Source organism: Pongo abelii, chromosome 9, assembly GCF_028885655.2.
Source record: "Pongo abelii isolate AG06213 chromosome 9, NHGRI_mPonAbe1-v2.0_pri, whole genome shotgun sequence".
Taxonomy (NCBI): Eukaryota; Metazoa; Chordata; class Mammalia; order Primates; family Hominidae; genus Pongo; species Pongo abelii.
Genome location: NC_071994.2, coordinates 6457929 through 6470905, shown reverse-complemented (window position 1 = coordinate 6470905; position 12977 = coordinate 6457929). Strand labels below are relative to the sequence as shown.

Below are 12977 nucleotides of genomic sequence, written 5' to 3'. Positions count from 1 at the left end.
AGGGGCCTAATCCCCATGCCACTGATGAGGTGAGGTGTTCTGGGTGCTAGTGGGCAGGTGCCGGGCCCAGCCCTGCCTCCCTCTTCTCTGCCAACCACACTAGGCTGTCTCCCCAGGCGAGCCCAGCGGGGACTTCGTGTTGGGTTCAGAAACTAGCAGAACTCCATGTTCTGAGCTCCTCTTCAAGTTGCTCCTGTGGGGGTTACTTTTAAGCTGGGAAATGGCTGTGGAGTCGAGGGGCCGGGGGCTTGGGCTCCAGGGTCTGACTGTGTGTTTGAGTCTGGCTGTGGAACCCTAGCCATTGAGATGCCCCCTCTTGGTGGCTCGGTCCTCTTAGGATGGGACAAGTCTGTGAAGGCTGCTGCAGCACCCACTGTGGACCTCTAATCCTGTGACGTCACCAGGATGGTCCGGGCTGCTCACTTGCCACAGTGGCCTGTTTGAGCCCGGGAAGCCAACGGGGCTGCTCTGCTGGACACCAGCCCCCGAGCTGCCCATGTTGGGGTCACAGGCCCCACCTCCCTGGTTGGGGAGGGGCAACTGAGAGTGTGGAGAAGTGGGGACCCAGGTGTGCTGGTCTCCGCAGGGGCTGGATCAGAGCCTGGGATGGGCAGAGTGCTCCTGACCTTTAACCCAGTGGTGTCAGCCAACATGGCCCACCCACCAGCTGCACCGGGCCCCACCCCCAGAGGTGAAGGGGTGGGATAGGTTGGGTCTGGGCCAGGACACCTCTGGACCACGCATTCCTCATTGCTTGGGTCCCTGGAGCCGCAGGGCCTCCCGAGTGTGGTGCCGCCTGCCACCTAGTGGCCATTTCCACAAACTCCCAGGCCCGGCTGGGGAGCCGAGACTGCAGCCTCCATTTCCACCCCGCTCCGGGTAGGGCCACCTCCCTGATGCCTCAGTATTATATCAGACTGTCACAATCTGTCCCACAGCCTTACAGACCACTGTCTCCAGAATGGTCACATCCACACCGGGCAGGCCAGTCTCGCTAGTCCCCCGTCCCACCTCCTGCCTTTGCTCATGCTGTCCTGCTCTGGGCCCCACCGCGGACACATCTTCTCTCCCTGCCGTCTGACCTCGCAGCATCTGGGCCCCAAGAAGAGTCCTGTCCTGCTGCACTTTTCTCAACACCCGGTGTTGGCTGTAGCTTCCCACCCATTGCAAGCTCCTCTGTGACAGGACGGGGGCTCCTAAACACACCACGTTTCCGAGTCTGGACTCACACAGTGGGATGCAGCGTTTCTGGGCCACAGTTGGGTGCAGGCAGCCTCTGGGAGGATGGGAGGTCAGGAGCCATCTTGCGAGTCAGGTTGCTTGAACTCAGGATGGAAGCGTTCCGGGCCCATTGGTTGCTGTATTAGCCTGTTCTCACGCTGCTAATAAAGACATACCCGAGACTGGGTAATTCTAAAGGAAAGAGGTTTAATGGACTCACAGTTCCACATGGCTGGGGTGGCCTCACAGTCATGGTCGAAGGCAAGGAGGAGCAAAGGCACATCTTACATGGCTTCAGGGAAGAGACAATGAGAACCAAGCAAAAGGGGTTTCCCCTTGTAAAACCATCAAGTCTAGTGAGATTTATTCACTACCACGAGAACAATATGGGGGAAACCACCCCCATGATTCAATCATCTCCCACTGGGTCCCTCCCACAGCACGTGGGAATTATGGGAGTACAATTCAAGATGAGATTTGGGTGGGGACACAGCCAGACCATATCAGTTGCCAACATTTACAGTAACAGTGTTAGATGAACAGTTGTCCAGTCTCCTGTTTTGTCGGGCACTGTTTCTAGCACTTTCCAGGCAGAATCTCATGTATCCTTCACTTTTGAAATGGGCACTATTTCATCCCCACTTTTATCGATGAGAAACTAAAGCTCAAAGAAGTCAAGGAAGTTCCTGGCCAAGGTCAGCTAGCAGGCTCTGGAGGCCTCGTTCTCCTCAGAGGCAGCTTTGCCAGGGCCCAGGCTTGGCAGGCTGCAGGGCAGGTGCGGGCATGCCCATGGTAGAGGTGGGACTGTTGAGGCTCAGAGAGGGTAAGTGATGAGCCCTGGCCACACAGCAGGGTGGGTCCAGAGTCAGGCCTGCCTCTTCTGGAGCTGGCCAGTGGACAGGCCTTTCCCGTTCAGAGCCCCAGGGCTGCTGTGCCCACCAGGGCGGATGTGCCTACCAAATCCCACTCCTCTGTGTGTGTCCCTTTCAGGCCCTACATCATTCGAGGAATGGCGCCCCCGACGACGCCCTGCAGCACCGACGTGTGTGACAGCGACTACAGCGCCAGCCGCTGGAAGGCCAGCAAATACTACCTGGATTTGAACTCGGACTCAGACCCCTACCCGCCCCCACCCACGCCCCACAGCCAGTACCTGTCGGCAGAGGACAGCTGCCCGCCCTCGCCCGCCACCGAGAGAAGCTACTTCCATCTCTTCCCGCCCCCTCCGTCCCCCTGCACGGACTCATCCTGACCTAGGCTGGGCCACTCCGGCTTCTCTGTGCCCCTGTAAATAGTTTTAAATATGAACAAAGAAAAAAATATATTTTATGATTTAAAAAATAAATATAATTGGGATTTTAAAAACATGAGAAATGTGAACTGTGATGGGGTGGGCAGGGTTGGGAGAACTTTGTACAGTGGAGAAATATTTATAAACTTAATTTTGTAAAACCGAACTGCCATTCTTTCGTGCCCTGTGTGCATTTGAGTTGTGTGTCCCCGTGGAGCGAATGCCGACCCCCGGACCACCATGAGATTCCTCCTGCACCCGGGCGTCCCTCTATCCGGCTCCCGCAGGGAAGGGCTGGGGCCTTGGGCAGAGGTGGATGTGTCCCCTGGGATGCATCTCTGAGCTGCAGGCCGGGCCGGCTTTATATGCGCGTGGCCTGTGCTGTCAGAAAGGGCCCTGGGCTTGATCACGCTGTTGCTGTTCGTCTTCCTCAGATTCTTAGTCTTTTTTTTTTTTTTTTTGAGGCAGAGTCTCGCTCTGTCACCCGGCTGGAGTGCAGTGGCGCAATCTCAGCTCACTGCAAGCTCCGATTCCCAGGTTCAAGTGAGTCTCCTGCCTCAGCCTCCCAAGTAGCTGGGATTACAGGCGTGTGCCACCACACCTGCCCAGCTAATTTTTGTATTTTTAGTAGAGATGGGGTTTCACCATGTTGGCCAGGATGGTCTCGATCTCTTGACCTCATGATCTGCCCGCCTCGGCCTCCCCAAGTGCTGGGATTATAGGCATGAGCCACCGCACCCAGCTGACTCTTAGTCATTTTTAAGAAGGGGACTGTGCCTTCATTTTTCACTGGGCCCTGCAGAATATATGCCTGGGCTCTGGGCTCTTCCTGAACCTGTGTTGGCTTCCATCTGACCTCTCTGTGCCGGCCCAAGGCTGCTGCTCTTCCTGAGGGCAAGGGGCCCCATGACTGTGTGTTGACTCGCTGGATGGGGCTGCTGAGTCCACTCTGCCACACTGCACTTGCCCCTGGCAGGGAGGGAATCCCTGGGTCCTCACAGGAACAGTCAGCAAGCCACACCTGACGCCTGCTGTGGGCCCATCCCTGCGGTGCTGGAGAAGACAGATAAGGCCTGGTCACTGCCTCTGCAGGGTCCCCAATCCGTGGAAGGAGACAGTAATTAGGCATTCTCGGTGGGGAAGCTGAGCTGTCCTCCTCGTGTCCTGAAGGCCAGGCAGGAACAGCCATCTTCAGAGGGAAGGGAGAAAATGCACATCGCATCAGTGGAGAAGGGCCTCACTCCCCTCAGCATGGTGGAGGGAGGTCAGAAAACAGTCAAGCTTGTTGCTGGGTGACAGTGCATTTAATAATCAAAATATAGGCTGGGTGCAGTGGCTCATGCCTGTAATCCCAGCACTTTGGGAGGCTGAGGCAGGTGGATCACTTGAGGCCAGGAGTTTGAGACCGGCCTGGCCAACATGGCAAAACCTCAACTACTAAAATACAAAAACTAGCCGGGTGTGGTGGTGTGCGCCTGTAATCCCAGCTACTTGGGAGGCTGAGGCAGGAGAATCGCTTGAACCTGGGAGGTGGAGGCTGCAGTGAGCCGAGATTGTGCCACTGCACTCCAGCCTGGGCAACAGAGCAAGACTCTGTCTCAAAAAAATATATATATATAAAAAATACAAATATCACTTTCACTAAAAGAAGGAATGGAAGACCACAAAACAAACAGAAAACAAAATGGCAGGAGTAAGTCCCTACTTATCAATAATAACATTGACTGTAAATAGGCTAAGCTCTGCAATCAAAAGTCAGAGTGGGCTGGGAGCGGTGGCTCACGCCTGTAATTCCAACACTTTGGGAGGCCGAGGCGAATGGATCATTTGAGGTCACGAGTTTTAAGACCAGCCTGGCCAACATGGTGAAACCCCATCTGTACTAAAAATACAAAAATTAGCCAGGCGGTAGTGGCACGCACCTGTAATCCCAGCTACTCGGGAGGCTGAGGCAGGAGAATCACTGGAGGCTGGGAAGCGGAGGTTGCTGTGAGCCGAGATTGCGCCACTGCACTCTCACCTGGGCGACAGAGTGAGATCCTGTCGCAAGAAAAAAAAGAGTGGATGAATGGATCAAAAAACAAGACCCAACCATCTCTTGCATACAAGAAACACACTTCACCTATAAAAACGCACATAGACTAGGCCAGGTGCGGTGGGTCACGCCTGTAATCCCAGCACTTTGGGAGGCTGAGGCAGGTGGATCACGAGGTCAGGAGATTGAGACCATCCTGGCTAACATGGTGAAACCCCGTCTCTACTGAAAATACAAAAAATTAGCCGGGCGTGGTGGCGGGCGCCTGTAGTCCCAGCTGCTCAGGAGGCTGAGGCAGGAGAAAGGCATGAACCCAGAAGGCGGAGCTTGCAGTGAGCTGAGATGGTGCCACTGCACTCCAGCCTGGGTGACAGAGTGAGACTCCATCTCAAAGAAAAAACAAAAAACAAAAAAACCACATAGACTAAAAATAAAGGAATTGACAAAGATATTCCATGCAAACAACTCAAAAAGCAGGAGTAGCTAAACTTATATCAGAGAAAATGAATCGATTTCAAGACAAACTATAAAAAGAGACAAAGCAGGTTATTATATAATGATAAAGGGGTCAACTCAGCAAGGGAATATAACAGTTGTAAATACATATGCACCCAATGCTGGAGCTCCCAGATATATAAAGCAAATATTACTAGAGCTAAAGAGAGAGATCCCAATACAATAATAGCTGGCGATTTCAACACCCCGTTTTCAGCATTGGACAGATCATCCAGACAGAAAATCAGAGAAACATAGGACGTAATCTACACTACAGACCAAATGGACCTAATAGATATTTACAGAACATTTCATCCAGCAGCTGCAGAATACACATTCTTTTCCTCAGCACATGAACCATTCTCAAACATACATCACGTGTTGGGCCACAAAACAAGTCGACAAAATGGGAAGGAAATTTTAAAATCTTTTGAAACATGAGAATGGAAACAACATATCAAAACCTATGGGATACAGTGAAAGCAGTATTACTAGGAAAGTTTATAGCTATAAGCGCCTACATCAAAAAAGTAGAAAAACTTCAAACAAACAACCTGACGCTTTTTTTTTTTTTTTTTTTTTTTTTTGAGACAAGGTCTTGCTCTGTTGGCCAGGCTGGAGTGCAGTGGCACAATCATAGTTCTTTGCAGCCTTGACCTCCCAGGCTCAAGTGGTCCTCCTGCCTCAGCCACCCAAGTAAACGGGACTATAGGTGCACATCACCACATCCAGCTAATTCTTGTACTTTTTGTAGAGACAGGGTCCCGCTATGTTGCTTAGGCTGGTCTCAAACTCCTAGGCTCGAGCATCCCACCTTGGCCTCCCAAAGGGCTGGGATTACAGGTGTGAGCCACCATGTCTGGCTATGATTCATGTTAAAGAACTAGAAAATCAAGAGCAGGCCGGGCACGGTGGCTCACGCCTGTAATCCCAGCCCTTTGGGAGGCCTGACTGGCAGATCACCTGAGGCCAGGAGTTTCAGACCAGCTTGACCAACATGGCAAAACCCCATCTCTCCTAAAAATACAAAAAAAAAAGAAAAACGCTGGATGTAGTGATGTGTGCCTGTATCCCCAGCTACTTGGGAGGCTGAGGCAGGAGAATTGCTTGAATCCGGGAAGTGGAGGTTGCAGTGAGCCAAGATGGCACCACTGCACTCCAGCCTGGGTGACAGAGCGAGACCCTGTCATAAAAAAAAAAAAAAGAAAGAAAAGAAAAGAAAAACGAGAAAAACAAACACAAAATTAGTAGAAGAAAAGAAATAATAAAGATCAGAGCAGGCCAGGCTCACGGGCACAGTGGCTCAACTCTTAGCTGTTCAGGAGTTTGAGACCAGTCTGGCCAACATGGCAAAACCCCATCTCTCCTAAAAATATGAAAAAAAAAAAAAATAGGCTGGATGTGGTGATGTGTGCCTGTAGCCCCAGCTACTTGGGAGGCTGAGGTGGGAGAATCAGCTGAGCCCAGGAAGTGGAGGCTGCAGTGAGTCATGAATGCACTCTGCATTCTAGCTGGGTAACTGGAGTGAGATTCTGTCTCAAAAAACCGAAGACCAGAGCAGAAATAAATGAAATGGAAATGAAGGAAACAATACAAAAATCAATGACACAAAAAGTTGTTTTTTGAAGGATAAACAAAATCAACAAACCTTTAGCCAGACTAAGAAAGAAAGAGAGAAGACCCAAATAAATAAAATCCGAGATTAAAAAGGAGGCATTGCCACTGATACCATAGAAAATCAAAGGATCATTAGAGGCAACTATGTGCAACTATATGCTAATGAACTGGAAAACCTAGAAGAACTGGGTAAATTTCTAGACACATACAACCTATCAAGATTGAGCCATGAAGAAGTCCAAAAACCTGAACAGGCTAGGCACAGTGGCTCATGCCTGTAATCCCTGCACTTTGGAAGGACTGAGATCAGGAGTTCGAGACCAGCCTGGCCAACATGGTGAAACCCAGTCTCTACTAAAAAATATATAAAAATTAGCCGGGCATGGTGGCAGGTGCCTCTAATGCCAGCTACTCGGGAGGCTGAGGCAGGAGAATCACTTGAACCTGGGAGGCAGAGGTTGCAGCGAGCTGAGGTCGCGCCACTGCACTCCAGCCTGGGTGACAGAGCCAGACTCCATCTCAAAAAAATTAAAATAACAAAAACCTGAACAGACCAATAACAAGCAATGCGATGAAAGCTGAAATAAAATGTTTCCCAACAAAGAAAGCCCAAGAACCAATGGCTTCACTGCTGAATTTTACCAAACATTTAAAGAAGAACTAATACCAATCCTATTCAAACTATTCTGAAAAATAGAGGAGGAGGGAATACTTCCAAACACATTCTACGAGGCCAGTACTATCCTGATACCCAAACCAGACAAAGACATATTAAAACAATTACAGACTAATATCTCTTATGAACACTGATGCAAAAATTCTCAACAGAATACTAGCAAACTGAATTAAACAACACATTAAAAAGAGTCTTCATCATGATCAAGTGGGATTTATCCCAAGGATACAAGGATGGTTCAACATACACGAATCAATCAATATGATCCATCATATCAATAGCATGAAGGACAAAAACCATATAATAACTTCAACTGGTGCTGAAAAATCATTTGATAAAATTCAGCATCCCTTCATGATAAAAGCCCTCCAAAACTGGGTATAGAAGGAACATACCTCAACACAATAAAAGCCATATATGGCAGACCTACAGCTAATATCATACTGAATGGGGAAAAACCAAAAGCCTTTCCTCTGAGATCTGGAACATGACAAGGATGCCCACTTTTCACCAGTGTTGTTCAACATAGTACTGGAAGTCCTAGCTAGAGCAATCAGACAAGAGAAAGAATTAGAGGGCGTCCAAATTGTAAAGGAAGGGCTGGGCGTGGTGGCTCACGCCTGCAATCACAGCACTTTGGGAGGCCGGGGCAGGTGGATCACCTGAGGTCAGGAGTTCGAGACCAGCTTGGCCAACATGGTGAAACCCCGTCGCTACTAAAATACAAAAATTAGCTGGGCTTGGTGACACACACCTGTAATCCCAGCTACTCAAGAGGCTAAGGCAAAAGAATCGCTTGAACCTGGGAGGTGGAATTACACTGAGCCGAGATGGCGCATTGCACTCTAGCCTGGGCCACAGAGCGAGACTCCATCTCAAAAAAGAAAAAAAAAGGAGATCCTGTCATTTGTTTTTTGTTTGTTTGTTTGTTGTTTGACGGAGTCTTGCTCTGTTGCCAGGCTGGAGCACGATCTCGGCTCACCACAACTTCCGCTTCCCGGGTTCAAGCGATTCTCCTGCCTTAGCCTCCCGAGTAGCTGGGATTACAGGTGTGTGTCACCATGCCCAGCTAATTTTTGTATTTTTTGTAGAGACGGGGTTTCACCATGTTGGCCAGGATGGTCTTGATCTCTTGACCTCATGATCAGTCCACCTCAGCCTCCCAAAGTGCTGGGATTACAGGCATGAGCCACTGTGCCTGACCAAGATCCTGTCATTTATAACAAAGCAACAACATGGATGGAACTGGAGGTCATTATGTTAAGTGAAACAAGCCAGGCACAGAAGGAGAAACTTCACATGTTCTCACTTATTTGTGGGAGCTAAACTTTTTTTTTTTCGAGATGGAATCTTACTCTGTCACCCAGACTGGAGTGCAGTGGCGCAATCTTGGCTCATTGCAACCTCTGCCTCCCAGTTTCAAGCCATTCTCCTGCCTCAGCCTCCCAAGTAGCTGGGACTACAAGTGCCCACCACCACGCCCAGCTAATTTTTGTGTTTTTAGTAGAGATGGGGTTTCACCATGTTGGCCAGGCTGGTCTCAAACTCCTGACCTCGTGATCCACCCGCCTCGGCCTCCCGAAGTGCTGGGATTACAGGCGTGAGCCACCGTGTCCGGCCGGGGAACTAAAAATTAAAACAATTGAACTCACGGAGATAGAGAGTAGAAGGATGGTTACCAGAGGCTGAGAAGGGTAGTGGGTTTGGGGGGTGAGGTGGAGCAGGGATGGTTAACGGGTACAGAAATACAGTTAGATAGAATGAAGAAGATCCATATTTGGTAGCACAGCAGGGTGACTGGAGTCAGCAATAATTTATTGTACATTTAAGAATAAACAGGCCGGGCGCGGTGGCTCATGCCTGTAATCCCGGCACTTTGGGAGGCCGAGATGGGCGGATCACGAGGTCAGGAAATCGAGACCATCCTGGCTAACACGGTGAAACACCGTCTCTACTAAAAATCCAAAAAAAAAAATTAGCCGGTCGCGGTGGCGTGCGCCTGTAATCCCAGCTACTCGGGAGGCTGAGGCAGGAGAACGGTGTGAACCCAGGAGGCGGAGCTTGCAGTGAACTGAGATCGCACCACTGCGCTCCAGCCTGGGCGACTGAGGGAGACTCCGTCTCAAAAAGAAAAAAAAGAAAAAAAAATAGAATAAATAAGAAAGTATAATTAGATTTTTTTTTTTTTGTAACACAAAGAAAGGATGAATGCTTGATGTGATGGTTACATCATTTACCCTGATGTGATTATTATACATTATATGCCTGTATCAAAACATCATGGCTGGGCGCGGTGGCTCACGCCTGTAATCCCAGCACTTTCGGAGGCCGAGGCGGGCGGATCACGAGGTCAGGAGATCGAGACCATCCTGTCCCACGTGGTGAAAGCCCGTCTCTACTAAAAATACAAAAATTAGCTGGGTGTGGTGGCACGTGCCTGCAATCCCAGCTACTCGGGAGGCTGAGGCAGGAGAATAGCTTGAACAGGGAGGTGGAGATTGCAGTGCACCGAAATCGCGCCACTGCACTCCAGCTTGAGGACAGAGTGAAACAAGTCTCATATACACCTAGGCTGGGCGGGCGCGGTGGCTCACGCCTGTAATCCCAGCACTTTGGGAGGCTGAGGCGGGCGGATCACTTGAGGCCAGGAATTCAAGACCAGCTGGGCAACGTGGCCGAAACCCTGTCTCTACTAAAAAAAACAAAATAATTAGCCAGGCATGGTGGCGGGCGCTTGTAATCCAGCTACTCAGGAAGGCTGAGGCAGGAGAATGGCGTGAACCCGGGAGGCGGAGCTTGCAGTGAGCCGTGATCGCGCCACCGCCCTCCAGCCTGGGTAACAGAGCGAGACTCCGTCTCAAAATAAATAAAATAAAATAAAACAAACAAACAAAACACACACACACACACACACACACACACACACACACCCCAACACAAAGACCTGGAAGAAGTGCCTGGAGTGAGTCTCCTGGCCTCCCGACAGGACCCCAAAAATTGAACCCTTGATCAATAGGGCCTGATGTACAGAGGTGGTAACAGCCCAGGGAGGCTGGGTCTCCTGAGCCCGCCTTTCCTGCCCACGCAGTCAGCTGGGGAGAGTGAGGGACTCACCCCCCGGCTGCCTACTCTCTGCCAAGTACATCCTTCAGTAAGTGCCTGCAGTGGGCACAGCCTTGCCCTTATGCCACTTATGTGCTGGGAGACCCAGAGATTAGTCAGGTGTGGCTCTTCCCCTGTATTTGCTCCAAATCCAGGAGACAGTGGGGTTCCAAAGCCATGAGGAAGCATTGTTCTAAGATACCCTAGAGCCCACAGGGGCGTCATATTCACACGGGAAGGCAGAGGGGGCTTCTTGGAGGAGGCAGTGTCTGAGCTGTGTCTTAAAGGAGGAGGTGAAGTGAACCTGGCTTATTTAAACTGCACAACAGTCCAGCCAGGTAGGTGGTGTCCCCAGAATGTAGTTGAGGGAACTGAGGTTTGGGTAAAAAGAAGCAAAGCCAACATTTTTTTTTTGCATCCGTTTAATCATTTCTTTATCCAATAAGCGTTACTAACCGGCTACCAGGTGCTCCTCAATGCGGCCAAAAAGGCACGTACCTTCTCTCCAAACCCTCTCACCTCTGCAGTGACAGCCACTACTCCCCAAGTCTCTGTCACCCCTCACTGAGCCCTGAGGGGTCTCTTGTATAATGGGCTCCCTCCCCACCAACCAGAGCAGAGAGGGGTCCTTTGCTCAGCTCAGCCTTCCTCCAACCCCTCATTTCAGAACGGGTGTGGGAGCTTCCTGCCTGCCCTGAGGCACTGAGGCAGCATCGCCCGGGCAGTTGAAGAAAGTCCATGTTGCCAGTTTGGCTGTTTCCACTGCCGGGGAGGCCACTGTGGGAGGTCTTGTTCCTGAGAAATGTGGGTGGTTAGGACGGTGGCTAGGGCTTGGATCCCACTCAGCCCCTGTGAGGTTCCCTCTCCTGGGCCACTCGGCTGGCAGCCTCTGGACCTCCTGGTTGGGCCACACCTTCAGATGCCACTGGGGAACCCCCTTGCTGTCCCCTTTTCTGTGGTCCTCTCCCAGAGTGCCACACCTTCATCTCTCTCCCACCAAATGTCCTCTTCTCTCTTTCCCCATAGGCTCGACGGCAGCCCTAGTTGTTAGCAACTCAGCGGCTTCACTTTCTCCCAACACTCAGGCTCCCAACCATCCTTTATAGGAAGGGAAATACCCGCTTCCCAAGCGGGATTGAATCTGAATGCACTGAAGAAGAGGAAGAGAAGCAGAACAGCTCAGTTTCCATGTTGAAATGGGCCGACCCCTCATATCCTACATGAGCCCCTAGCTGGCCTCTCCCGTCCAGCCTCAACACCTCTTGACCTGGCCTGGGCTCCTGAACACCAGCCAAGCCCTTCCTGGCATGTCCTCTTCTGGGACAGCCCCGCTCCAGCCCGTGGATCAGGGCCAGCCTGGGATGGACTGTGCCCTGGTGACATAACAAAGGGAAAGACAATACGGCATTTTTCCCTTCAAGTTGAACTTCTTGTTTTTTTTTTTTTTTTTTTAGACAGAGTTCCGCTCTTCCACCCAGTCTGGAGTACAGTGGCGAAATCTCGGCTCACTGCAACCTCCGCCCCCAGGTTCAAGTGATTGTCCTGCCTCAGCCTCCCGAGTAGCTGGGATTACAGGTGCCCGCCACCACGCCCAGCTAATTTTTGTATTTTTAGTAGAGATGGGGTTTCTCCAGGTTGGCCTCAAACTCCTGACCTCAGGTGATCCGCCCACCTTGGCCTCCCAAAGTGCAGGAATTACAGGTGTGAGCCACGCACCCAGCCTGAACTTCTTCAATTTAAGGTCTTCTTTATTCAGAGCTAGTTTTTCCTGTGTTAGTGTATGTGTGCATTAGCATGTCCTTTCTTTTATGAAATTATGATAATAGTAAATACTTTAAAAAAAATCATTACTTTACAGAATTAAAATTGGGGGCCAGGTGCGGTGGCTCATTCCTGTAATCCTAGCACTTTGGGAGGCCAAGGCAAGCAGATCACCAGAGGTCAGGAGTTCAAGACCAGCCTGGCCAACATGGTGAAACCCTGTCTCTACTAAAAACACAAAATTAGCTGGGCATGGTGGTGTGTGCCTGTAATCCCAGTTACTCGGAAGGCAGAGGAAGGAGAGTCGCTGGAACCTAGGAGGCAGAGGTTGCAGTGAGCCAAGATTGTGCCAATGCACTCCAGCCTGGGCAACAAAGCAAGACTCCATCTCAAAAAAAAAAAAAAAAAAAAAAAAAAAAATTAAAATTTGGCAGCTCTGAGTCTGTTCCCAAAATTTAAGTCATGATAGCCAGGTGATGGGTGCATGAGCATGCAGCCTGCTCTTCTCTCTGCTTTTGAATATGTTTGAAACTATTCAGTTACATGTGTGTTTTTTAAAATAATTTATTATTAATTTTTGTGGGTACATAGAAGGTACATATATTTATGGGGTTGTTTTTTTTTTAAAGTCTAGATGGATTGAAAAGTTAAATATTAATATGAAACATTAAACTACAAAAGGATTAGGAGGAAAGACAGAAGGTGGTGATCCATGAAATCTAGAAGTTTTAGGGTGGAGACGTCAATCTGTGTAGAATGCAAAGCTTCTAAGTCATTCC

The 12977-nt window shown here is 50.1% G+C and overlaps 1 protein-coding gene across 3 annotated transcripts in view; it reads left to right on the top strand.

Annotated features, from left to right (window-relative positions):
• The window catches only part of LRP5 (LDL receptor related protein 5), a 142954-nt gene extending 140276 nt beyond the window's left edge, over nucleotides 1-2678 (top strand). For all 3 annotated transcript variants that reach the window (XM_024255552.3, XM_063728052.1, XM_063728053.1), the window contains exon 23: nucleotides 2212-2678. In XM_024255552.3, the coding sequence (XP_024111320.1) occupies nucleotides 2212-2473 (262 nt within the window). In that variant the 3' untranslated portion in view covers nucleotides 2474-2678. The remainder of the gene's footprint in view (nucleotides 1-2211) is intronic.
• The last annotated feature ends 10299 nt before the right edge of the window (nucleotides 2679-12977 follow it).